This window comes from Mycteria americana, chromosome 15 (genome assembly GCF_035582795.1).
Source record: "Mycteria americana isolate JAX WOST 10 ecotype Jacksonville Zoo and Gardens chromosome 15, USCA_MyAme_1.0, whole genome shotgun sequence".
Taxonomy (NCBI): Eukaryota; Metazoa; Chordata; class Aves; order Ciconiiformes; family Ciconiidae; genus Mycteria; species Mycteria americana.
This window is the reverse complement of record NC_134379.1, coordinates 3832489-3860190: the sequence shown is the minus strand read 5'-3', so window position 1 is coordinate 3860190 and position 27702 is coordinate 3832489. Positions and strand designations below refer to the sequence as shown.

General features: G+C 39.1%; 2 protein-coding genes across 2 annotated transcripts in view; both read left to right on the top strand.

The window, feature by feature from the left end:
• The first annotated feature begins 14 nt into the window (after nt 1-14).
• Nucleotides 15-19612, top strand: INTS2 (integrator complex subunit 2). Its single transcript, XM_075517840.1, has 24 exons — nt 15-358; nt 887-1025; nt 1733-1835; nt 2077-2190; nt 2881-3011; nt 3109-3282; nt 3844-4070; nt 4898-5023; nt 5598-5669; nt 5759-5873; nt 6547-6615; nt 7060-7194; nt 7681-7857; nt 8572-8680; nt 9696-9800; nt 10280-10444; nt 10633-10834; nt 11383-11508; nt 13063-13252; nt 14202-14447; nt 15469-15576; nt 16954-17059; nt 17238-17414; nt 18243-19612. The coding sequence occupies exons 1-24, from the start codon at nt 66-68 to the stop codon at nt 18410-18412; spliced, it is 3579 nt and encodes a 1192-aa protein (XP_075373955.1). The 5' UTR covers nt 15-65; the 3' UTR covers nt 18413-19612.
• Nucleotides 19613-20083: 471 nt separating this feature from the next.
• The window catches only part of BRIP1 (BRCA1 interacting DNA helicase 1), a 64435-nt gene continuing 56816 nt past the window's right edge, over nt 20084-27702 (top strand). Inside the window, 7 exon segments of the mRNA XM_075517998.1 lie at nt 20084-20131; nt 21437-21552; nt 21659-21787; nt 22617-22728; nt 23201-23395; nt 23690-23817; nt 24732-24866. Of these exon segments, the coding sequence (XP_075374113.1) occupies nt 21695-21787; nt 22617-22728; nt 23201-23395; nt 23690-23817; nt 24732-24866 (663 nt within the window). The 5' untranslated portion in view covers nt 20084-20131; nt 21437-21552; nt 21659-21694.

Here is a 27702-nt window from a genome sequence, read left to right as displayed (position 1 = left end):
TGACGCGCTCAGCCTGCGCCGGAAGAGGGGGCGGCGACGGTTAGGCGCGGGGAGCCGCGGCCGCCATGGCGGAGTGCTCCGGCCTCCAGTTCGTCAGCCCCTACGCCTTCGAGGCGATGCAGAAGGTGGACGTGGTGCGCCTGGCCGCGCTGAGCGACCCCGAGCTGCGGCTGCTGCTGCCCTGCCTGGTGCGCATGGCGCTCTGCGCCCCCGCCGACCAGAGCCAGAGCTGGGCGCAGGACAAGAAGCTCATCCTGCGGCTCCTCTCGGGGGTGGAGGCGGTCAACTCCATCGTGGCCTTGCTGTCCGTGGACTTCCACGCCCTGGAGCAGGACGCCAGCAAAGAGCAGCAGCTCCGGTAAGGCAGAGAACGGCGTCTTCTGTGGCGAGAGCCGCGGGGCGGCTTTTCCCGCTGTTTATTTGCTGCTGCTGAAGCGCCGGCCTGACCTGGCCGCTCGTGTGCTGCTGCTTGTTCGTGTCCCTTCGTGGTCTCTTGGGAAAACCCCGATTCGTGCCAGGGCAACGAGCAGGGAGCGGGGTTTAATTGCCTGGCTCGGGGATCTTTTTCTCCCGCTCCATCCCCCGGGTGCGAGGTGCCCTTGGAGGGAGCTGCCCGGCCGGAGAGGGGGCGGGAAGGTGGCGGACGCGCCTTTGTGAGGCGAAGGGGCAGGGGAGGTGGATGTGCTTTCGTGACTGTTGTCTCTGCTACTGGGGCACAGGGGCCCTTGAAATTTTGATAATCTACTGAATTAGATTTCATGACGCACTACAGTTACGACAGTCTTTTCTGATCATTGGCGTGATAGAGAAATTCCCTACGGAATTCCTTGGATAAAATCTCTGTGTTTGCAGAAACATTTAATAGTTGTTTTTAATTGTCTGTTAGGCACAAGCTAGGAGGAGGTAGTGGAGAAAGCATCTTGGTGTCGCAGCTTCAGCATGGGCTGACGCTGGAATTTGAACACAGCGATTCACCTCGTCGGCTTCGTCTTGTACTTAGCGAATTACTAGCAATTATGAATAAGGTAAATTTTTCCGTATCTGGGCACTTGTGAATTTTGTGTCAGTGAAAACGCACTCTGGATAGGTTGATACGTTGTCTGGTTCTGGTGCTGCTGGTGTGTGTGAGTACACTTCTCCAGTTCTCACCTGCTTCGCCAAGACTTCAGGTCTCAGTTGGATTGAACGGTGGCTTGTGATTAAACTCCTTATGACCCCAGCTTCCTAGAGGAACTCTTTCTTCCTCAGAACAGATGAGGGTAATCTTTTCTAATAGGCTCTGTATATTCTGTAATGTGCTGTACTCAAATATGTCATTTTGTGATGCATCAGTGCAGAAATCGTATTTGAAAACGAAATTAGGACTTCTCTGCAATAGGAGTTCTTTACTCCTATTGCAGTGTGATATTAGCCACCATATTTCTCATACCCTCCCCTCCTCCCCCCCCCCCCAGCATTTTATTTTCTTTCTGTAAACTTCCCATGTTTTTAGAATTGTCAGTGAGCTATTTCTCTTTCTTCTGGAAACAAGCAATGATACCAGCTGTATTGAATTATTTCCACTAGTAAATATTTCTTATACTAAACACTTTTCTTGCCTGTTCTGTGTTTATAGCAGTACATTTTTGACAGTTTTAAATGTATTCAAACTGCTGAATTTAGAGCTATAAAAGACTGATTAGACAAATTGCTTTATAAAACCTGTTCAGTGATGATGAATGATATCTTGTAGGTGTCAGAATCAAATGGTGAGTTTTTTCTCAAATCTTCTGAGCTCTTCGAGAGTCCTGTTTATCTGGAGGAGGCAGCAGATGTTCTCTGCATTTTGCAAGCAGGTGTGGTATTCTGTATTTGTAGTGTTTTCTAACTTCTTACAAATGTAAAAAAATAACTTTTAGAGCCGTTGTGACTGATTTAAGGTTAATCTAGGCTGTCTGGCTCTTTGAAGGAGGAATAGATCACAGATTGATTTTCCATTTATTGATTTGAGCCTCTTACTGAAATGCGTATTAAAAGCAAGGTTTTACTTGTTTCACAGTACAACACTGTGACTTTTAAAACTCTCTTTTTATCCAGAGCTGCCATCACTGTTGCCAATAGTTGATGTGGCTGAAGCTCTGTTGCACGTTAAAAATGGAGCCTGGTTCCTCTGCCTTCTGGTGGCCAATGTTCCTGATAGCTTTAATGAGGGTGAGTTACAGTTTCTTCTTGCCTAGCTTACATCTAAAGGTTTGAAATGATTTCTAGCAATATAGTTAATTCTAGGCTAAACCACGTGTCATAAATATTTGAACAGGAGAGCGTTTGGCTTATCAAATATAATTTGAATGCATTTATAACTAGAGATTCTGATAGGCTCCTATTCTCAACATGTTGATTCCCCTTTTTTGCAGCCTACTTGTAGACTCGTTGCATGCATGTTGCGGCTTTTCAGCTGTAGGTCACTGTTACAAAGGCTGACTCGGGCAGTGAATGACTGGGACTACGAATCTGATCTAACCTTGCTAATAGTTCTTGTCCCTTAGACTGAGCCGTATTATGAGGTGAAAAATTTGTATTGACGTTGCCTGTTTAGCGCCCCTTACCTCGCAATAAGTTTTCAGTCTCCAGGGCTGCCAGATGCACAGGTTACATTGGATAGAGTATGAGTAGTAATTGGATGATGCATAAATCTGTAATGACCCTGTAATTTCTCTGAGGAGAAAGACCATTTCCTTGTTCTGCTTTTATAGTGTAGGTCATGAGTTCTTGCCCAGACAAGATTTGTGTGGCCCAGCTAATAAATAGTAGTGAGCTAAACAGAACGGCTTGGCTTTGTGTGTTTATGTGGCTTTCTGTTGGAAAAGCCTGATTTACTTACGCCTCCTGTTGGATATTTAGTCTGTAGAGGTTTGATTAAGAATGGTGAACGGCAGGATGAGGAAAGTGTTGGAGGCCGTCGTAGAACAGAAGCGCTTCGCCACCTGTGTAAAATGAACCCTTCCCAAGCTCTAAGGGTCCGAGGCATGGTGGTAAGTCTCCCATTAGTCTGTCATGAGAATCATAATTATGATCCTTATTGGAGCTTTAAAAACAAAAAAGATGATTGAGCCTGAGCATTTTATCTAGGTGGAAGAGTGTCATCTACCAGGTCTTGGTGTGGCTTTGACCTTGGATCACACCAAAAATGAAGCTTCAGATGATGGAGTGAGTGACCTGGTGTGTTTTGTGAGCGGTTTGCTACTTGGAACAAACGCCAAGGTTCGAACTTGGTTTGGAACTTTTATCCGAAATGGCCAACAGGTATGAAAATCTTCGAATATTCTGCTTTTTAAAAAATATTCTTATAGCTTGCTGTAACTCTTCTGAATGTGGGCACCTGTATTTGTCTGAATGCACATAAATCCTGTCACGTGTCTTGGAGCAACCTTTACAAGGCAATGTGTTCTTATGGGACCATTGGGTCTATACGTAGTGTCCCTGAAGGCAGCTTTTGGGTTGTTGCTCTGAGAGATTTTTAGGTAGGTGATTCAATAGGCATGGAAACCAGGGAATTGAACACTCGTATTGTTTACCTGATACATATGTTCATCCTCAGTGTTCACAATAGGAAGTCGCGTCTTGACTCGCTTAGTTTGTTGAGTTAGTTAAAGCGTGTGTTTTGATGTAATAAGCTGTTGTAATATGATCACGTGTTGCCTGTTGCCCTGGTACTGAAAACTATTTTAAAAAAATTTCTCTCCCCCCGCCCCCCCCCCCTTTTTTTTTCCCCTTGACTTCATCATTATGGAAGCTCTTATGTAATGCATTGTTTGATGGGATGAATTTTACATTGTTGTTCTCATCTTTTAACCTCTTACACAGAGAAAAAGAGATAATATCAGTTCTGTGCTTTGGCAAATGAGGAGGCAGCTGCTCCTGGAGCTCATGGGAATCCTTCCCACGGTTCGCAGCACACACATTGTTGAAGAAGCAGATGTTGATATGGAGCCAAATGTGTCTGTGTATTCAGGACTGAAGGAAGAGCATGTCGTGAAAGCCAGTGCATTGTTACGTCTCTATTGCGCTTTGATGGGAATTGCTGGGCTGAAGTAATGACTGTTTTGGTGCTCTGTGTTTTTTATTCACTGTCCATTTAAACAGAGGTTGAGAGCTTTGGGCGCTTTTAACATGAGCTGTCTCTTAATGCCGTTGTGTCCTTCAAATGGTCTTGGCAGGACTCGCCAATTTTAGTACTAGGGGAGGCCCTCTCACGTGCTGAGGGCTGGAGTTGCCCGTTGATGGAAGTTTCTTTGTAGTGCAGAGAGCAAATATGATGTAATGCTAAGGTCTGTGGAGACAGATATGTTTTCTACTTCCTGGTACTATTCTCAGCAGAAAAGTTTTTTTTATCCTAATGGTAAAGATCCATTTATCAACCTTGCTAATTTTTAAAATCTAAAATAATGCAAGAAATGTGGTGCTGTCTTTAATGCTGCAACATCAATTCTACTGACTTTGCAGTCAGTAAAGAAGTCTAGGCTTAAGTGGTTGGAGCAGTGCGTAAAAGAGAAAGCAGCCAAAAACTCTAGCAACATACCCTACGTGAATTTAGAATTTCTATTCCTTTGCTTTTACTTTTTAGAGAGTGCTAATGTAGCATCGTCATGCATTGTTAGTTTTAATTTAGGTATTTTGTACTAATAGGCAAGATTATATCCTGGGGAATTTTTCTCACTCTTGTTATCTCTTAACAGAGATTTTTATGTCTTGAAGTTCAAAGAGAATTGCCAGTTAATCTTGATACTCATTTATTGATGGCAACTTGACAAACAGATTAAGTAACGGAGAAAATTTAATTTTTAACCATCGTGATGAGATTGGAAATCTCTTCACTTTTAAATTAGCCTGGGTTTTGTTCTTTTTCTGTCCTATTCAGGCCAACTGATGAAGAAGCAGAGCAGCTACTGCAGCTGATGACCAGCCGGCCTCCCGCAACTCCAGCTGGTGTTCGTTTTGTATCTCTTTCCTTTTGTATGCTTCTGGCCTTCTCCACTCTTGTCAGGTACCTCTCAATAAAGGAGGAGCTTTGTAAAGATGTCACTGTTTTAGCACCGTTAAGGCAATGACCTCCCCAGAGCTGCACAGTTTTTCTCTCCTAATTCTTTATACAAATTTCCATATGTTGGTTGAAGGGATTTGTCTCACACTATGGTGAGTAAATTGATATTCCACTCTGCTCTCCCTCTTGTTTATAGCAAATCTTTTGAGAGGGGAGCATCGGCATTAGCTTAGTTTGGAATGGTTTTTGAAGGCTAAAGTAGGCCTTACTGGTTCAGTTTTCCATTGAACAAGTTTATGGCTAAATTCTTTAGAGACCCTGTTCAAAAGAGTAGCAGTGTGGGTATTTAATGGATGTGGCTTTCTGCTGTGTGCATTCAAGACAAGAAATTGCCTGACAATTGGACTGACGTTTGTGCTAAATATCAGTGCTTATCAACTGATCGATGCTAAAGGGAAAGTGACAAAAAGTCTCCTGGCCTAAGATTCCTCAACTACTGGCTTTTCTGCTAGTAATTGTTAGTAAAACTAGCGGTAGTTCCTGGGAAAAGGATCTTTAATGGATTTTCTTTGTGCAGCACACCAGAACAGGAGCAACTCATGGTCATGTGGCTTAGTTGGATGATAAAGGAAGAAGCTTACTTTGAAAGGTGAGCTTACTTTGTTTTTAATGATTCCAGTAATCTCACATTTACTTATGTCCCATTAGAAATTAACTCTTCCTCTTTGTTATCATTAGCATTTCTGGTGTGTCTGCTTCTTTTGGAGAGATGCTTCTCTTGGTAGCCATGTATTTCCATAGTAATCAGCTCAGCGCTATCATTGATTTGGTCTGCTCCACCTTGGGAATGAAGGTAAATCCTAAACTGTTTCTAGCACGTACATTTCTCTGTTAAAATTAACTTTTTACTATGTATTTATACTCTTGTATTTACTTCAGTTTTCATATAAAGAACTTTGGTTTTGCTAATATACTTAAAGCAAATGTAAAGTAAAAAAATGGGTAACTAACTAAATTAGTTCCTCTAGAACAACATTCAGCTATGCATACCTCTGGATACAGAGGAATGTTATGATAAAAGTATCTTCAAAAGCTGCTGACTTGTTGAAATCCTTATTCGCAAGAAATGAACTTTTTTAGAAGATGAATTGAAGTAGATTCCAAACTGAGCTTCAAACTTCTTATTTTAAGTAGTTTAAAGAAATATCTATGTATGTAATAATTAATTTCTGAAAATTACCAAGGGAGGCTTGCCTTCAATTTATTATTGTGAAACAGTGTCTCATCAAATGTAAAAGCTAGGTAGGTAGTTTTCAGGATAAGGAAGACGTGGGGTGATGAACTTGTGACATTTGAAAATATTTTTGTTTTACATTTGAAGTAGAGATGTGAATGTTTTCCTGGTATCCCAGTGAAGACAAGTTTAAAAAGGTTAAAAGTTAACAGTTTATAAAATAAACTTGCAGTACTTATAAATAAGCAAGCTAGAACTTACAATTACAAGTACTTTTGTTCTTTTATGTCAGATTGTTATTAAGCCCAGCTCACTCAGCAGAATGAAGACAATCTTCACACAGGAGATTTTCACTGAACAGGTATTTTAAGCCTATGTTTGGGTTTGGGTTTTTTTTTCCCTTTCTTTCTTTTTTTCTTTCTTCTGTAATCGCTTTAGTTTGACCTACAAGAAGAATCCAAGCCCTGCCGGTACTGAAGAGCCTTGGCTTTTTCTTTTTGTACTCTGATCTGATTATATGTTTTCAACACTTGGCTTTTTTAAATAATGGGGAAGCAAAGAAGAAAATTTGTCCGCTATGGCATTTTTTGCAGTAGCAGGAAATCGTTCACAAATGTAGTATGCGTGCTACAGTTTTATACATACTGTATTAAACTACATTAAAAAGCTCTTCAGCTTCCAAACAACCAAAAATAAGTAAATGCCAGAAAGAATGTAGCTGTGTGACTTTGTCACCTTGTGCTTATGCATTGTGACAAGGTGAATATTTGTGGTATTTTTCTTGTTAATTTTAACTTTCCTTTAGGTTGTTACGGCCCATGCAGTTCGCGTGCCTGTTACAGGCAATCTCAGTGCCAACATTACCGGGTTTTTACCTATTCACTGCATTTACCAGCTTTTAAAAAGTCGATCATTCACCAAGCACAAAGTATCCATTAAGGTATGACCTTCATTTTATTTCTGTTCATAATTTTGAATGTTGACTAGGTTTTGCAAGCTGTTTTTTTGGTTGTATTATAGGAACAGAATTCTTGATGAATCTTATAGCCTATTACCATGTAATTTAAGAAGGAACTGTGTATTAAGTTAGGGTACCCAGTTTCAGCTCTGTAATCCAGAGACCACAATTTAGTGAAGTTTAAAATAGTAAGAAAGTTATCTCTTTCTCCCTGCCTGTGCTTAATAAAATTGTAGTCAGAATGGTATTTCCATCCAGGACAAGTTTTATTGGTAGGGCTGTACAGAGCAGGGTCCAGGATACACAGTTTATGACCAGGCCCAACTCAGGATGGATATGACACTTTCCAAAATCAAAGCCTCATTCAGTTACATTTTTTGTAACTAGTTAAAAGGGAATGTACTTGCAGACAAAACAAACTGCCCTCCAGCTTTGAAACGGAACATGTAATGGCGTGTTTTCTTCTAGGACTGGATCTATCGGCAGCTCTGTGAAACCACCACTCCGCTCCATCCTCAGTTGCTTCCTCTTATTGATGTCTACATTAACTCTATTCTTACTCCTGCATCTAAATCCAACCCGGAGGCCACAAATCAGCCTGTCACGGAACAGGAGATACTGAATGTTTTTCAAGGACTCTCTGGGGTAAGCGATTTGTTTGCTCCTTTCATGTACTTTAATGTGAACATGTGGTTCAGTATTTTGTATGTATGCTTGACGCAGATTCTGGAAGTTGCCTCGCTTGTTGTCTTTAGTGCCTGTATAGTAAACTGCCTCCTACTACAGTGATGGTCATGTGTTTTGAAGTGAATCTTGTTTGTGCTACTCAGATTTTTAGGATGACTGCTATTTGTCCCTGTGTGCCCTGTTCCTTGGGAACTCACCAACTCATGCTGTTAAAAATGCAAAGAAAAGCACTTCATGGATTGAAAAGTGAAGGTGTTTACGTAGGATTTTTATATTTTTTGATCTTGTTGGATAAAAATACTGTTTAACTGAAGCATTCTAGCTGTTTTTGAAAGAAGCATTTTCATTTTGATAGAAGTATGAGAATGGTCACTTGGACCCATGTAGAATGAGTGGCATTGACTTGCGTTGGAACCCTGGGATTACTTCTTATTAGTGCCCCAAGATATTAAAAATACATTTTATGTTTGAAGCTCATTTAAAAAAAAAAAGAGAAGGAAAAAAAAAAAAAAAGAAAAGTTCCCTGCAACTTTCAGCTTGGACCTCATATGGCTTGATATTTTTACACAAGGCTTACTGCCTTATCTTTCTTCATATTTGCAGGTAAATCCAAATTTTTGTTCTCAAGCATCAGAGATGCAATATGACCTTTGTATGTGGTTTTATGTACAGGGAGAAAATACTCGTCTTACTCAACGATACAGCATCACAACACAGTTGCTTGTCCTCTACTATGTCCTGTCGTACGAAGAAGCACTTCTGGCAAACACAAAGATACTAGGTATATGTGAGTGCATCAGTGGAAAACAGATTAACTGAAAATTAGATGCAAAGAGAGGAATTCTTACAATAACCAAAATTCATGTTGCTGTCAGATTCAAGCACAGCATAAAAAGTTTAGATTCTTGTAGTACATACAGCATTGCTGTAGGAATCCGAGAGATAAAGTTACTGCTAAAACTCTGTAGTTGAGTAATTTGTTTTCCAGATTAAAAAAGGTCCAAGCTGGCCAAAAAGTTACCAGAAATGTTTATGACCATCTAATAAATACAGCAGCAGTTAACAAAGACTTCTTAATTACTTCAGATCTTCATTTATTCATGCGTCATCAGACCTGCACACATGTTTCTTTGGGTTGGCAATTTTATAGTTGACAATACTGAATGATCCCTTTTTAACTTTGAAATTGAGACTTTAAACCAATTCTAAAAGAATGTTGTGTAGTTTATTGATGGAGTTTAATTTCAGTGAAAGCGTAGTGTTTGTATCTGGTGGGTGTTTTTACCTGCCCTTTTTCGGGTGCAAAACTTCCAGCATTCGTCAGTGCTGTTTTCTTCATGCTATTCAAGAAAGACTGAAATACTATAAAATCAATTACAGTTCTTCCTGCATTTATAACTTCCACCTCACTACGGGGTGTTGTGTGTGCCAACAGTTTGAATTCCATGTACCAACTGATAACCGTTCTTTTTAAGAATAAAAACCTTGAATAAAGAAAGTGCAGATTTGAGCTATGATCTCAAAATCAGTTGGACGTGGTGAAAGATAGCATGGAGATCTTGTGAACAAATCTAAATGCCAGGAAAATCTTTAAATAGAAATGTTCACAGAAATGGTTTTCTGAAGAGCTTAATTTAATACTTTTACAGGAGTTAGGTGTGTTATTTGGGATTTTCTTTATTTTACCTGGATAATATAGAGCCAAGTGCTTTACATTTTCTTTATTGATTCAGTTTGCGAAATAATTTTTTCCAACTGTAACTGTTACGCGTGGTTTCTTGTTCTGTTCTCCATAGCTGCCATGCAGAAAAAACCCAAGTCTTACTCTTCGGCATTAATGGATCAGATTCCAATCAAGTACCTCATCCGGCAGGCACAAGGACTGCAGCAGGAACTGGGAGGTATATCTGCGTGTGGAAGTCTAACGTGCATGAAGAAGGAAGGCTAAGCGTGTTTCCAGCTCTGTGGCTGGTGTCTGTTTAATAGTTTGCCTTCCTTTCTCTTTCTTTTAAAATCTGTCAGTAATAACTAGTGAGATCGCATATATGTTTGAAGAGTAATAGTGAAAGTTTGAGGAAGGCAGTTCTTTTTAGAGTAGGTCTTACCTACCTAGGATAGGTTTTAAAGTAGGAATTGCCTGAGAATTTAGAATTATTCCAGACTGACTTTAAGAGTTACTATAGGGTCCTCCCACCTTTCCAAAAGGTAACTTTTCCTTTCTGTTGGAGTTAGAGTGTCAGGCTATAAACATGCAAGTTCACTGAACTTCTTGGCAGTGATTCAGTTAAGGTCTGTTGTGGAAATGATAGGCACAGATATGTTCAGGTGAAAGATGTAGCTACTTCAATCTAAGATGTATACGTTCTTAATACCCCTAAAGGCTTGCATTCTGCACTGTTACGTCTTCTTGCAACTAACTATCCGCACCTCTGCATTGTGGAAGACTGGATCTGTGAGGAACAGATCACGGGCACCGATGCCTTACTGAGGAGGATGCTTCTTACGAACACTGCGAAGAATCACTCTCCCAAACAGCTCCAAGAAGGTAAATAACTTCATTTGAAGTAAGCAGTGTTCTTTCCAAATTGGTTGGCATATAGTGGGTTTGGAAGCATGTAGCCATTTAATTCATTTGATCATACTGCATTGGTATAATGAAAAAGTTCTGCTGCCAAGTCAGAAAAAATGTCAGAAGTCCCCTTTTACCAAGATCCCATTGTCTTTATTTTACAGCATTTTCCATGCTGCCTGGAAATCACACCCAGCTGATGCAGATCTTAGAACATTTAACACTTCTCTCAGCTGGTGAATTGATCCCGTATGCAGAAGTATTGACATCAAATATGAATCGCTTGCTGAATGCTGGAGTCCCTCGGAGGATTCTTCAGACTGTCAATAAACTTTGGATGGTTCTTAACACTGTGATGCCAAGAAGGTAGGTTCAAAATACTGTTTAGTTTGTTGTTGCAGGTAGATGGAATGCCACTTTCTGTTTCAAAAATAATGACACAGTGCCTTTGTCTGGGAAATTGGAGGTTGTGACTGAATAGAATGTGTTGGAGTTGCATTCCTTTTTGCTTTGTTGAAATCTTTAACCTTTGCATTTAAAAGGAAGGTACTTCTTGTTCTCGGGGAAAGGAAGTCACCAGTTTTCTTAAAATATAGCAGTATGGTTTTATAGTGTACATTGTTCATGATGAATTACTGATGAAACACGAACTCACTCCGGTGGGAACGTGCCTTTTCTGAGGAACTGGATGCTCTATTGCAGTGAAAACAGTTTGATTGCTGTAATTCCAGTGAATGTAAGTTAACTATATCTTGGTTAACCTCAAGGGCTGCAAATGAAGTATGGGGGTTTTGCTCCTTGATAGGCCTAGAAAAATAGAGCTAACTGAGGTAAGTGAGTGTCCAGATGCTTATGTGATCCCTTTTCTCATACGGATTATCTGTTAAAAAGTTGTAAAAGTAATCTCATTTTAGGTTGTGGGTGATGACTGTTAATGCTCTGCAGCCTTCAGTAAAAATAGTCCGACAGCAGAAATACACTCAGAATGATCTGATGATTGATCCTTTGATTGTACTAAGATGCGATCAGAGAGTTCATAGGTAAGCATCTCCCTCCTTTAGCTTTTTATGTTCTGTGGTACTTACATTGATACATAATAAGTGCTAAACATAAAGGTTTCTCGTAGAAAACTTCTAGAAGCTTTCAGTACTTCAAAACATATTTTCAAACTAATCGTACGAGCTCATGAGTTCCATCTTTTTTGTATTAAGCTTGTTGGTCTGAGGACCGAGTAAGCTCTGCCTGCTGTTTCAGCCTGTCATACTGTCCAGCTGAGGGTCTTGTTGGACAACCTTACATTTGGTTCTATTTTGGAAACTTTGGCATTTCTACATAGGTCATCCATTTTAGATCTGTGTGTGTGAATTTGTTCTAAATAGATATTGCAGCATGCTTAAAATGGCTGCTGCCACAGGGTGGTGGTGGTGGTTGAGGTTGTAGCTGTAACGTCCTTCCACTTCACACTGTCTTTTGCCATCCCTCATGGGCCTGTAGGTATTCTATCTTTTTGGGTAACAGTTTCTTCCAGTGGGTGCTTGATGGATATGACAAAGGTAGATTTGCTTAATTTCCCAAGAAAGTCTTTTAGGAGTACTTAGAAATTAGTTCCTCTAGATGTCAGTGATGATAGAGGAGGATGTGTAATGCTGCTTTATGGCTCTGATGCAGAAGAATAAGCCGAGAATTTAAGTAGTGAAAATGACCATAATCAATAGCAATGGACCAGCTTTTAAGGAGAATATGAAATAATGCAAACAATAAGTCAGAATTTGTAAATTATAAATTTGCTTTTTCATAGTAATGAAGAAAATTGTATCTGTTACTCTAAAAAGATACGGTTAATTGTTTTAAATGTACTTTAGTCCCTAGCTTATTCCTTGTGTTGTCTTTTTCACGTTTTCTGTCAATTGTGGTTTATATTTCCCCTTTTTTATTATCCTTTTGTTCATATTAAATGGCTAATAGTCAACTTGATTTGTTCATGTTCTTGTTTGTATCCATCTGTCCCACCTTGCCTTTTAGCAATTGAGCTGTGAATCCAATTTAATTTGAGTTGCTACAACTCTGCTAGACTTCAAGTTTCTGTTGATGACACCTTTAATCCCCAACCTGTAGGTGAAATAGTTAAATGTATGTCCCTTCAGCCCTGGATGCAAATTGAAAATCCTACATTTCTAAAACTGTTAGGGAGATTTATAATGCAATGTGATTTGAAAACTATCATCTTAGTATCGTGGAAGCAGTTCAGAGCTTGTCTGCATTATTTTTCCCCGTCATTCAGGTAATTATTTTTCCTTATTTCACATACAGCTGACCCCTCTTGGGTTTCCTTGTTCATTAGAAATTAGTCTCTTTGGCAGTTCCTTGTTTTTGTAGAGTGCATGCATGCATGTGTGTGCACGAGAGAAGTAGGACTGAATGGCAGGGCAGCAGAAAGGATTGTGACCTTTAGTATTTTGCTGTGTTAGAGAAGACAGCTTTAGTATGAACCAGACTGCAATCAAAGGAGCCTTTGAGGTGGAGTGCTTCTAGTTTGTTCACATTATTACTGTCTTACTGAAACACCTTTATTTTATCATGTGTTCCCATATCAGGAGTCCTCCTCTGATGGATATAACTTTGCACATGTTGAACGGATATCTTCTTGCTTCAAAAGCTTACCTCAATTCTCACCTAAAAGAAACAGCAGAGCAGGACATTAGGCCATCCCAAAACAATGCAATGGGTCCAGAGGCCCCAGAAGTTACAAGGGAAGAATTAAAGAATGCATTGCTTGCTGCTCAGGTAAGGGGGGAGAAATGGATATTAAATGTTGTGAGGAAAGACAGTGATAGAACAGAAATACAGAAACAGGAAATTAAAAAAGGAGACCTTTTAACTTCTTTTTTACCGACTTCTGTTACCACGAAAAAGAAAACTGCCTCTGTATTCAGATTGTTAAATGTTTTCGGTCTTCTGTTTGCTAATCTGAAGCATTGTGTTGGTTAACTGCTTTGGTCCTGTTCTTTTCTGTTAGAACAGAAGAGTTCTGCTTACTAGTCCTTTTGCCTTGTTGATTGTGCTATCCAGAGGCTCTTTCTGTGCTTAGATTTGGAGCAGTAAAACATGAATAAATGTGACAGACCTACGTGTGATCATTTGAACAATGTTATTTAAGAGAAGCAGCCAGCATTGTAAAGTGTGAGGCTGAAGAATGGTTAACTCTAGTTAGCCTGACATGATGGGAACTCTTGAGTAATCCTGTTTCACAGATAGTCTCTTCTCACCTCTGTCTGGAAGAATGTCACATATATAGTCCCTATTAGAAGGTGATTTTTGAGTTAATAGGAAGTTATATATTTAAATGAGTAGTGTAGTCTCCCCTGAATACTGTGAATTACATGGCCATGGGCATATTTGTCTCATCTGGATGCTTTAAGGGACTGTTGGATATTTATTTTGAAACAATATGAGATTCCTTTGAATTTTCTCTTTTGAGCTGTGATTACGATGATCTGTTAGATTTAAGCTTTTGTTCTTTGAGTCTTGATTCAGATAGTGTTGAGATTTTTTAAATGTTCTACAGGATTTGTGATTCTTGAAGTGAGTTTTTATTCTATATAAAAAAAAGCTATAGCTAGAAATTCTAGCCACCTGACAGTCTTCCATTTCTTAAATTGTCATTACTTTTTATGTGATTTCTTTGATTTCATTGAGGTTTTTATGCATGTTCTGTTGCTTTTCTTCTTCACAGGACAGTGCTGCTGTGCAGATTCTTCTAGAGATCTGCTTACCTACAGAGGAAGAGAAAGCCCAGAGCAGTAATACCCGCAGTCTGCTAAAGAGCGTTCATAGTACCACAGGCCCTAAGAGTCCTGAGCTAGAAGAAGAAGATGATAGCTTGCTGTGTAACCTCCGAGAGGTCCAGTGTCTAATCTGCTGTCTCCTGCATCAGATGTATATTGCTGATCCCAACATAGTCAAACTAGTTCATTTCCAGGTCTGTTTTGCACTATTTTAGTTCTTCCATGGTTTCTCTGGTTAAGGGAGAGCCAGATAAAGTGGTCAAAGGATGTTGAATGCTTTTGTTGTGTTCCTCAGAAAGTATAACGGCCCACTTCTCTGCTTCTCGTCTCGCCAAATTTGTAGTACCTACCTTTCCTCCAGATTTCAGTGCTTGGACTCTCTGTTGCGGCCAAGAAGGGAACAGCTAAACCATGCCTGTTCCTCATCATTAAACACATGCTTTGTTTGTGCCTCTACCTTCTCTTATACTAAAATAGTTTGTCCATTCTAGGCCAAGGAAGGCTGGCCTAATCATCTTCTAATTACTTGTTCCACATCTTTGGGTTACTTTTTTCTGGCCATGTTTTTAAATTAGTATACCCATTATTCAAAACTATAATTTGGCGTCAAATGTAAAGGTCTTCTTATCTTTCTTTTTTGTTAGCGCACAGTTTATCTCTTTAGAGTGGAAGGAGAAAGGTTGCCCCTGCCTAAGCAGCTGTATGTCTTCAAAAAAAGAAGGGGGGAAAGATTAGCAAATTTTTTTAATATAAATGTGGTTTTAGTCTGTGTTAAATGGGTCGTTGCCAGATGGCAGTCTCTTTAAAAGGAGTTTATTTGCCTTGACCTGGAACTGATGAAGTGACTAAAAAAGTCATAATGGTGTGGTTGTGAAATAAGCAAGTTGGGGCCTATGGTGAAGTTTGGAATACAGGGGAAAGACACAGAAGGAAAGGGTCACTGCAGCCTGGTTTAGTTTGGGGAGTGGAGGGAGAGTTTCTATGCAAATAACGTGTTGAGTATTGAGGATCAAGAACTGATTCAGACCCTGGGTTTGTCACCCAGCCTGCCTCTTGTTGCCTTGGGATACAGGCCTGTTGCTTGTAATTCTGAACAAAAGAGATTTACAAGTATATTAGGTTTGAAAAAAGCATTAACGCAGATCTAATTTAAAATTTTAATTGAAGCAGAATTTTTGAAACACCTTTGACATATCTGTTTTCTTAATCGCACAGGGTTATCCGTGTGAACTTCTGGCACTGACAGTGGCGGGGATTCCGTCGATGCACATCTGTCTGGATTTCATACCGGAGCTCATTGCCCAGCCTGAACTTGAAAAACAGGTACTGTACAGTCATCTAGTTTGAGAATCACTGTAAGTAGTTAACCCTGATGAAGTATTGGTTAAGGGGAGAAAATAAAAGGATCACTAAAAAAAGTCTTGTTCTAACTTGCCTAGGATATTAAGGTAATATCTGTAGCACTTTTACCTTAAATTAAAGGCCTGGCCCTCGCCCCCAAATTGGGGATTGTGAGTGACAACTCCACTAACATATCTCTGTACACTTGTTTAGGAAATACTCATGAATTTCAATATTACTTTCAAGAACATGAATAAAAGCAGTTTTGAGTAATGAATTTAATTCATTCTTTATACTGAGTATAAATCAGTTGGCAAAGACTTTGTCTACTTAGTTTTTATCTGATACTTTACAGCTACAGGAAATTCTACGAAGATTTAAATTTTTAAATCTTTTTTGCAAAGATGTTCCGTAGAACACATGAAGCAGCCTTAAGATCAAAATTTTATTCATTCTCATGAAAAGTTTGACTACTAAGTCTTTTTCCAGGGAATATTACTACTGTTTCTTGAAGCAAGCTTGGGACAAGACTGTAAGGTGTAAATTTGTAAATCAGTTTAAATTTCTCCTTTGCCAGTTGTCTTACCAGTTCTTTCCCTGGTCTGACTGCAAGAACAAAGCCTGCTAGAATGACACGCGCGGCTTTCCTCAAAGTTATGCTGTTTGAATCTGAAGAGTGGTTGTTTCTTCTCACTACAAGCTCAGCAAAGGGGGAATCGGGAGTTTCATTTTGAAATGTTTCACTGATATTTTTGAAGGTCTTCTCATGATGATTATGAAAAACAGTGGCAAATAATTGTTCATTATTACTTTCTAAAGCAATTTGTAGTTTGATTTGTTATAGTGTGACAAGGGGAGATTACCTATTTGGCTAGTTGTAGGTAACTGGAATTTGTTGGGCTAAAGATTCCTCTGTTTTCTAGATCAAGCCAACTTTGTAGTTGTTCTTATTTAATCCTTTCTCAAATATAAAGTTACTGCTGGTGAGAAGACACTCAACTAAAGTTAAAACTAGAACACATTGGACCTTAAACAGCTTTTACAAGGATTATATTGTAATTGAGTGTTGCTTTGCTGCTCATTGGTAATGTTGGAACAAATTGTGTCTGTGGGGGAGATTCTGAAACACTAACGCTAGTGCTTTGATTGATGTTAAATATGTGGGTTTGTTTTTTCTTAGTGTCAGCAGAAAATTTCACAATAACTGTTATTAAGGCTTCTCTGACTTTCGTTTCCTCATTGGTAAAATAGGGAAAATTTAGTAACTCGTAAGTTACATGAAGAGCTTTGGATAGAAAGTGCAAAGCGATCTGTAACTTTATTGCTTTTTTTCTCTTTTGCCTGTCATCTCCTTAACAGATATTTGCCATCCAGTTACTTTCATTTTTGTGTATCCAGTACGCACTACCTAAATCTCTCAGCGTGGCTCGTTTAGCTATCAATGTGATGGGAACCCTACTCACAGGTAAGCACTCCAGCAACGCCTAAATACATTGTTGTGTAAATTAGAGTTACTTGTCTAGGTTGAATGCAGTTTTGTCTAAATGCCACCGTATCAATTATGATTGGAAACGTAACAACAATTCTTGACTGGATTTTTATAATAATTCCTTTTTACTTAACCATTTCCTTTTCCTTGATAGTTTTAACCCAGTCGAAGCGCTACGTTTTTTTTATGCCGACCCTGCCTTGTTTGGTGTCATTCTGTCAAGCCTTTCCTCCTTTGTATGAGGATATTATGTCTCTGCTGATACAAATAGGACAAGTTTGTGCCTCCGATGTTGCTACACAGACAAGAGACTTCGACCCAATTATTACACGTAAGTAACATTTCAAAAGTAATGTCATGGTTCCAGGGAGAAAATTATGTTAATGTTTCAAAAGTTTGAGTGTAGTTGGAATGCAGTATGAAATTTACTGCTGTTGTCTTGTAAATACAGAAGGGATAGGGATAGGTGGATTTACTGGATTGGAGGAGAGAGTTTAGAGGCTAAGGGGCTGAAAGTACTACCTTCCGTTTTATTTCCCTGCTTGTATCGTTTCAAGATGTATCCCTGCATGCTAGTGTTGTGCATAGAATTTGCCATTGTAGTCTAAGGATGAAAGATGTGAGCAAAGGCCATTGGCTTTTGAGAACACAAGGACGTTTCAACCCCTCAGCTGAGGCATAATGGCCATATAAATCTTCCTAATCTGTTTGAAATGCAGAGTCAAATGAGCTACCTGAAGTCTTACACATGCCATAGCACGGTTGGATAAATATATAGTGATTGTGTGAACACGGATTAACCGTTTAAGTGTATCGGTTGATCTTGAGCATGTTTTTGTCTCTTTTTTTGTCTAAAGACAATTGCTCTGTTCATGTGATATCCAAGGTTCCCTGATGCTATCTATGCTAGGATATTTATGCTAAAAGAAGTAAGAGGGAATATAAAAAACCCCAAAGAAGTCAGACATGGGTAAATGAAAAAGAAATGTTGTAGTGTCTCTAGAAATAATCTGTGGAGTTAAGCCTGGTGCATGAAATAGTGATGGCTCAAATCTGCCATTTCATAGCATACATGTTTGTGTTATGGGTGTAATATAACCATTTTTAAAAATTACTTATTTACTTAGATGTTCTTTGCTTCGTCTACTTACTTTTCTAGGTCTCCAGCAGCTAAAGGAGAAACCACATGAAGCGTCAGGACTTTGTAAAGATTCATCTAACAAAAGTTGTTCAAGGGACATTGCAAGCATGGACCCTGATGTTCGGTTATGCCAGTGTGTTGAAAATACTATCATCGAAATAATTAACATGAGCGTAAGTGGAGTTTAGGAAGAACGCAAATGAAATTGTACTGTAGCTAGTCCCACGGTCTATGGTGCTTAAATTTGGAGAAAGCTGCAAAAGTGGACTGAGAAACTGGAGCACAAGAAGTCCGTGTTTTTCAATTCATGTTATGGCTGAAAAGAAAAGAATTGTTTAAAAAGGCTTACGTTGCTTCCAGTGAAAACTTTTGAGGCTGATGGGGTCGGTAAATCATTTCCAGTGAAACTGAGCGTGATTTTCAGGCTTGCTCGGTTTCTGAAGTGATAGAGCAACACACCTGCAACACACAGCTGTATAAATGTGATTTTTAAAGAATATGTATTTTTCATGCAGCTCAGATGGCTTAGTATTTTTTAACATCACTTAGTTTAAAAGAGATGAGAAAGACTTCAAGAACTAAGTGCAAAGGCTTCTTCAGTTGTCATCAGGATAAGATTAAAAAAAGAAATTAGTGTTGAGGGTGACTGTGACAGAAGCTAAATTTCCCTATAATGAAAGGAATGACAGATTTCAGCCATACCAAAGTGGTTACACGCAGCTCAGTGGACAAGAAGGCTGAAGCCTTTGTGCTTCATGCATGAAGTTGGTTGTTCTTTCATATACAAAAGCTGCAGGATTTAGGCTCGACAGCTGCGTTTTGTGGCATTGCAGAAGGGGGTGTGTGGTGCAATATTTGGGAGTTTCTTGAAGGTTGCACAAGCTCTTACGTGAGGCAGCATGTGCTTTTGCAGCAGAGAAAGAAAATTAAGGTTTAGCTGTTGTGCTAGAAGTGAACGTAGTACTTCAACACACTTGAATTGCTAAACTTGTCAATCCAGCACTTACTCTTTTCTTAAATGACAGCATCCAGGGTCCTTAAATTAGGTAAAATATTTTTCAGTTAAAGCCAGTTTACATTCCAGAAATTAATGGTCTGATTCTCTAGTGTGGCCTTGGGAAAATCTTGCAGAGCTTGTCTTCCGCCCGTGTTGGGCAGCGACTTAGGAAGGCGAATGCTGAATTGCCGAACGCACTTGGGCTTGCGTTCCAGGCTTACCAGCATGCTGTAGCCATCCCGTAACACCATCTGCCTACCAAGTGTATTTTTGTCATCTTGATGTAAAGTATGTAAATAATCTAAATGTATGTATTTTTTTTTTTTCCTCTGTTGTGTGATTTTATATGCTGTAGTGGTATTTAAATAAAAAAACCCTAGTGTATGATTTAGATCAAAGTCATCGCTGTTTATACTTTGAAATTAAAAGGGAGCTGCCTGTGTTGATTTTAAGGTTTCCAGATTTATACCCAGTTTAACCCGGGGCCCTGAAAACCCCTGCAGGAACGGAAGGAGCCGCCTGGGCCCGAGGCCTTCTCCTCCAGGGCCTTTTGGGCGTGGCGGTATTTAAAAGCCACTGACGTTACTAAAAAGTTATTCATTGTTTAGTTCCCAATACAATATTTTCTGTGCACTATGCTTAAAACAAGGGTAAATAATAATAATAAAAAGTATTGAAGTATTTTGCGATACGATTTCCCCACGTTAAACGCGTGGTTGCCCAGCAACGAGTGCAACCCGGAAGCCAACAAAGCCCTCCGCGATTGGTTCTAATAGCGTAGAGGTGGAAGGCGGGAGCGGCTCAGTCTGCGATTTGCTGATTGGCGGCTCAGGGCCCTTTCCTGTCAGCTGATTGGCGCCGGGGCGGAGGCGGGAAGGACGGACGCTGAAGGGGGCCGCCGTCGCCTGAGGTGAGCGGCCGCGCGGCGCCGCTCGTCGCCTTCCGCAGGACGGAGCGGAGCGCGGCTGTGAGGGGACCGGGCTCGCGCGGGGTGGGAGGGAGGGGAGGGAAGTGGCTTTCTGGAGCCCCTACCTCTTAAAGAAGATAAAGGAAACGCCCAGGTGCCTCTGTGTGGGCTGGGGCGGGGCGACGCGCACGGGAGCATGACAGCAGCTTCCTCAGCCCTCCCTGCCCTCGGCCGCGGCGAGGCAGAAAAATTCTCCCCAGGGCTGGAGCTAGAGTAGGGCCAAGGTGGCGTCGGGATTTCCCTGGGGAGCGGCCCCCGTCCTCCCCGAGGCGCTCCCGGGCGGAGCGGAGCAGACCGGGACGAAGCGGCCCTCCGTGTTCCCGGTGTCCCGGACCGTTGCCGCCTCCTGCCTCCTTTGGTGTTGAATCCTTCCCGCCGCCTCGACGGGGGCTTGTTTTTTTTCTTGGGCAAAGCTCAGTTCGAAGTAGTGCTCGTTTAGGCGAACCCCCCCCCCCCGAATGTGTTAGGGAAAAGCCTTTTAATGGGGTGCGGCTACATTTTTGGAAGGAGGGGTAGGGTGTAAACTCATGTGAGCAATCTCTTTTTGCTAGGATTTCTTTTTCCTGTTGAGAAAATTGATGATGAAGCTGAATCATGCCATACATTGGTGTTTTTTTGATGTATATGTTTACTGATTAAAAGTCAAATGAGGGCACAGGTTAGTGAGTTAATTTATCACAGGGAATCTGGCAATTTAAAATTGCTCTTTTATTTTGTAGATGCTGAAAACCTCTGTGTTGTTTAAAAAATGTAGTCCTCTTTTAAAGCTATCTATGCCTCTTCAGTATTTTTAATTCATTAATTTCAACAATTTAGCGTGATAGGAAAACTGACTCCTTTATTATCCAGAGTGAGAGAAATGCAAGATAATGCTCACAGGATAGTAAAGTGACTGATGCCTCATGTTCCCCTGAATAATTACTGTATTATTTGTGGAAGAGAAGTGTTAGTTTTTAAACATCTCATTTTTAAAGTCAGTGTCCAGTTTGGTTTTCTCATTGTTATAAAATGAACAGCACAAGCTACCATTGTCAACTGTATCTTTGTAGTTTGCAATGTCTTGGAGTTCAAGCTAATGGACCTGCAGAATTGAAAAACTGGCTATTTTTAGTTCTTAAATATGCTAAAATACTTTCCCCCCAAGGATTTGGGTTCTTACGCCAACAACGTTCAGTCTGATAAATAGAATCTGAAATTATGTGCGCAATTGATCATACTTTTATTTAAATTGCTGATGTTACTCATCAGATGGTGGCAACTTGCTCTCATTTGTAACAAGGACCGTGTCTGAACTGATGATGTGTAGTATAAATTCCTATATGCCACTTCTGTTAACATCCTGAACTGCTTAGCTCCCTTATCAGGTTAGCAGTTTCTGCTTGTTTTTGTTCGGTGCTGTATGTTGTTTCAGGCTTTGCATGGTTGTTAGTGTTGACTTCTTAATACTTTTTTTTTTTTTTTTAATTGCAGTTATAAACCTGAAGTAAACGGGAGGAAAAAGTGGCAATGTCTTCTGATGTGTCAGAATATACTATTGGGGGAGTGAAGATCATATTCCCTTGTAAGGCTTACCCTTCACAACTTGCTATGATGAATGCTGTAAGTAGAACTTATATTAACATTTGCTAAGCTAATAGCTTATGTTTTGCAGTACCTATCAGCATTTAGAAAACTGACACGCTCAATTCAGAGCCTCCAATATCTTGCGAATGTCAGTTGTAACATAACTTACTGTCCTCTGTGCTGTACAATGATATCTGGCCCATGACTAGGGAACGCTGAAGTACATTTTGGATTTGTGAACGTTTATGCTAAGAAACAAGTTACGTGTTTTGTAATATATATGATTATTTAACTAGATATACTGTAATAGAAATTTTATATAATTTTGAAAGTATATAAGGAGGGAAGGATTTAGTAAAACATCTGTATTTTAAACAGAACATAATATTTCAATAAGTTTTCACTTTTTGGAGAGTTTTTTAAAATTAATTATTACACTTTACATTTAAACATTTTTAAATAGTTTTAACCATTTTTAAACACTCTTTCTCTGTGGGACAAATGGTTTGGTTGCCTGACAGATGTTTTCAATGTTTTGTAAGACTAAAGCAAGCAAGCTGGCCCCATCAGGTACTGCTGTTAGCAGGTAAGTATTTCACAGCCCCCTATAAGTGAACCTCTGAGCATTGCTAATGAGGCAGGTTCCTCTTGAGAGAAATACAGCTGAGGCTTGTTCACCTGTTGTTGTTATTAAAGGTGGTGGTGGGGGTGTGTGGTTTGTTTGGTTTATTTTTCTTTGGTTTTTTAATGAGAAAGCAGGTGTCCTGATCTATTTTTAGAAGTTTCTTATAGCTTTGCTAAAGGCATCCTCTTTGGGTTTTTTTTTCTATTAATTCTGGTTTTGTTCTTGTTATTCTCCTTAAAGATTGTTAAGGGCTTAAATAACAGGCAACACTGTTTGTTGGAGAGCCCTACAGGAAGTGGCAAAAGCTTGGCATTACTTTGTTCTGCATTGTCATGGCAGCAGTCTCTGTATGGTAAGTTGTCTTGGTGTCTGTTTGCCTAGTTCTTAATTACCAAAATATATTATAATGAATTACTGTTGCTGAAACATTTGGTTTCAGGAATCTAACCAGGTCTTTGTCCGCCATTATACGTGCTGCCTTATTGGCAACATAAAACAGTAATAGTCAGTAATACTAAGCTGGATTTAGCTATCTGTTACCATAAGGGAATTATATGGCTGTTGGAACTTTGAAAGAAAATACTTGTGGATTGTAGTTATACAGACTGAATTGAAAAAGAGGGATATTTTTCACTTCTGCAAGTTGTTACAGTTCTTTGCACCCTTCTTCTAAGGGTGATGATAGCTTGTTCAGACTTTGTAGAGACACAAGGTTTATAACTGGTACCTAAACAAAAGCTTTCATCTTAACTGTTTTGACAGTCTAGTTCTCATGTATAGTCCTGAGTAGTTTTTAATGGAAGACAAATGGCTGTGTCCTTTAGAGAAATCACTGCTTACATCGTCATGTGAAAAGGAAGACAGAAAGCCAGAGACCTCACCGCCATGTCGCTGTACGTGTCATTCCCAATCTAAGAGCAACGAGGATGCAACAAGCGTGAATCATATTGCTTCTTGTTCTTTTAATAATTATGAAACAGAAAGTTCCGTAAAACCGGGAAGCCCGCTGACAAACACAGGTAACTTCATACACAGGCAGCTAAAAACCTGTTCTGGAAGTAAAATACATAGCCAGTGATGTCAATTTTTTTGCTTTCAAGTCAGGGGCTTTTTTTACCGTCATAATAGCAGAGTACTACATGATTCTGCCCTGCATGGAAAGCTGTGTGGAAATGGTGGTTAATGGGTCTAGAAATGTCTAATACTATTTCCTACATCATGTGTGTTTATAGATAATTCTGTTGTTAAAATGTTGCCCTTATTTAATGCATTCCTAGTAGTGGACATACCTTTTATTTTATTTTTAATTACAGAACGTAAGGAAAATGAAACGCTGGCTTCGAAATTGTCTGCCAAAAAAAGGTTATCTCTATGTGACAAGGAGAATGATGATTTTCAAGTAGACAGGAAAAGGATTCGTCCTTTAGAAACTCAGCAGCAGGTGAGCAAAGTTTTTTGGCAGTAAAATAATCCAGGCATAGCTCAACAAAGCTGTCAAATACCAATCAACATTTCGGAGAAGGGCATAGGGAATAGTTGAGTCATGTCACAGTCATAGTTTAGATTGACAGCTTTTTGTTCATTTCTATTGTTACTTGTTACAAAGGAGTCCATTGTTGCACTAAATTGTTTGTAATACCATGTCCTAATTTACATCTTGCATATTTAAACACCCAATATCCCCAAAATATGTATTTATTCCCAGCTGATCTGTAATATTAAGTCAAAGCATGAGATTCCAGAGTTGAAAGTGCTCTTGCAAATATGTATTAGAAATACAAATAACACTGTGAATGTAGTAGAGTTCTGTTTCATATCCTGTCAAATGTAGTTATCTCTGGCCTATTATGTAGAGTGCAATTATTTCTGTAATGTTTTCATCTGTGTCAGTATTGGTATCACATGACTTGGGACTTGTAAAAGCTATTTACAGTGCACATCTGAATACATTGCTTTAGAGTATTGCTCAGATGGTTACTTTTAACTTTTTAGATCAATATGGCTTGAATTTATTTCTTGTTTTAGTTATGGAAGTTTTCTGCTTATATTTATATAGTATTATAATTTCTATCAGTTTTGTAACAGTGGGAAATTAAAGAAGAAAAGCTCAGCAATAATTACAGACTTTTTAAATTGCTGTTGTTACTGAATTTTGTAATTAAAATGCTATAGCTTTTCCTAAATGACTTTTGAGTGGCTTAGATTTGGTTAAACTGTTAATGAATATTAGTGATGCACTGTGTTACTGAAACAGACTCAGTGGAAAACGGTTGATACAAAATCACTGACTGCCAGTGTAAGCACATACATTCTGTCCGGTGTATTTGAAGACAGTACTTTTTTTTTCCCCAGCAGGTTAGAAAACGTCATTGTTTTGCAAAAGGAGTGCAGCTAGTTGATGCTTTAGAAGTTTATCATCAAAGAAAAAACGGAGAGCTGATTGTTCACTCTGAAAAAAGTGTGAAAACCACTACTTTCTCTCCCAAAACAGTAAGTAATACAGTAGTATCTTTTACATCAGGACTGTTAGTTCAAGAGCAATTTGAAAAAAAAATTTACTGTAAAGAGATTATGTGTGAAATGCAGCTTGTTAATACAGTTTCAGAAAACACTGTACCTCCGGCTGCATTACAGCCTAGTGTAAAGGTTCCCAAGTATGTAAGTTGCTTTGAAGTAATATGTTGTCACCATCAATAGCGAGAACTGCAGTGGCTTTTGCTCCTAATGGTGCTGTCTAACCAACGTGGTTTGCAAAGTGTAAGTTATTTCTGTGAAAGTTGTTCTTCTCAACAGTGGGTTGAACTCTTTTACACCGTGGCTCCCCAATGGTACAGAATCTAGCCCAGCACTTCAGCCTGTAAACTTTCCAGATGTGACAGCAATTGTACAGCAGATACAAATCTGTGTGTTATATTCCAATTTATAGTAGACTTATGACATTATGGAAGAACTTCAAACTAGGACCGAGGAAATTAAGTGACATCAGAATTTGTAGATTTTGTTCAACTTGCCAGCCAGTGTTTTGTGGCATACGTAGTAAAGGAAAGAGCATTTAACATTCACGTGTGCCTTTTAGACCTTAAAAGTAGTATGGAGAAAGTTGGAGCTGATCATTACAATATAACGAAAAAATGAGTAATAAGTATTGCACATGATTAAGAAGAAAATCCTGTGTGTTACTGTGATAGATTGATGTTTTGGGTTTGTTTTTTGGGGTTGGTTTGTTTGTGTTTTAAATTACCGCTTTCCATAGCAGAAGTATCACATAAGAAGTTGAGATACAAATATGCAGCTGTTTCCGCAGCTTTCTGCTAGGCATTTTCTGCATTTCTTGGTGTTTGAATCTTACTGATTTTACATAAAACTTTGTTGAAGCAAAACCAGTAGAAGAAATCTGAGGCAGTAGAGATGACTGTCAGATCCCAAATTATGTTAGTGATATAGTTCCCATGAATGATTATCAAAGGCTGTGACAGAATAGTTCTTGTCAATATTAAAATATAGGAGCACACCATGAAATTGTATGAGTTTGAGATAAATATAAGAAAGGAATAAGGTCTGACCTTTGTTTCTTTCTTCAGTACAGAAATCTACTTTCTTCTTTCAAAAGGCAAAGAACACTTTCCCTTTTCGATTTTTTTTTTTTTTTTTTTTTAATGTGGTTTTATGGTAGTACCCGTCTGTAGGTAACTCGGCTTCTAAGTACAGGGTTTTATATGCATGTTTGGAAACACGCTTGGTTTCAACAAGCATTTCAATTCTCTTTCCACCTCTTCCAACAGCACTTGGCTCTTTTTATGTCCTAAATTAGCTTCTATTTTACTCAGTGTATGTTTTAACTTCAAGAGCTGTTTTCCAGTGTACTATGCTTTTGTAAACACAAAAGAAGCCAAAAGCTTTGCTGTTACTTTAAGACACTGGGAGCTGAATCTTTTCTTGACAAAAGTGAATCTGTGTTCTAGGTCATTTGATGGGAAGTAATTTTTATTAGTTTTGGAAAACTCCGTAGATTTTTTGAGTAGGATTTGAAATGCTTTGTGCCACTGAGCTTCAGTTGGTAGTTTGAAATACAAAGGCCAGCAGAGTGTGCTGTTGATTTTCAAATAAAAAGACCTTTCTTCCTTCCTTGATTGTAAAATTTGCTTTGGTACGTCGGTTTGGGTATCTGAAGAACTTGATTTACAGCTTCTAGAAACTTCATGTAGTAAAGAAAACTGAAAACTTTTAGTATAGGTAAACTAACTGTTAAATAATACTGAATCATAATCTGATTTTCTAAGAAAGCTCTTCAGTTTTGTAACAGTAGTTTAGCTGTACATGTGTGTTATAATGTGCTATGCATGGGTCTGACAGTACAGTATACCATTCAACTATACTGTTTACTAATTCTTTCTAAAGAAGTAACCTAAGAAGAAATGAAAGTGTTTATTTTGGTTCAAGTGTCTTTTTAAGAATGAAAGGAGTGTTTATTTCTTTGTAAAAACAGTTTCTTTTTAAGAATGAAAGAATAAGGTATTATTTTCCAGCGATGAACTTTTACTTTAGCAGACTGAGAACTTGCCTGGTATCAAGAAACAATTGCAGAAAGTAAGGCCTTATTTATCGTTAGTAGTTCTGCGGCTTAACTACATTAAGTTTAAGACATGGAGAGCATCACAGCATAGGGTGTTGGGTATAAAAATGCTTTTCTAGTGTAGCTTATGAAATAAAGTCAACTGAGGTTATGTTCAACACTTATCATAATGGACTGCATGTTTAGGATGATACAATAGTGCAATAAAAATATTTTTTTAATCAATGAGATAACCCTCCCTTTGTATATCTTGTGTTTTACTGTAGTCAATCTGGTGCTTAAAGCAAAGTTAGTTCCTTGTCAAGGATTCCTTTTTATAGCCCAGCAGAGAGGGAATGGGTTGGTTGTTGTAAGAGCATGAGAGGCGCTGCGTGGTGTTGCTGCATCAGAGCCACACCTGTAGATCCCGTGGGTGAGGATCTTCTGCCCAGGGTGACTGCCTGTTCTTAGCTGCTTTCAGTCCAGAGCCTGGGAATCCATTTCTGTCCTTCTGCTGTTAATTCTTGCAAGAGAGGGCAGTTCTAGTCTGAGTTTAAATGAGAAATTATACCTGTACGGTACTCTCTTGATTACTTCTGTCAAAGCATACGGTCTGAGAAACTGGGGCACCTGGGTTAAGGAATCCCCATTTATACTTGGTAAAAAAAGTAAACAGTAAATGGAGAGCGGTGTAACAAACACTTGGGGTATCAAAAAACAACTGTGAAAAGAATCTGTCTTAATGTGCTAGCCCATTGCAGTTTAACATATTGC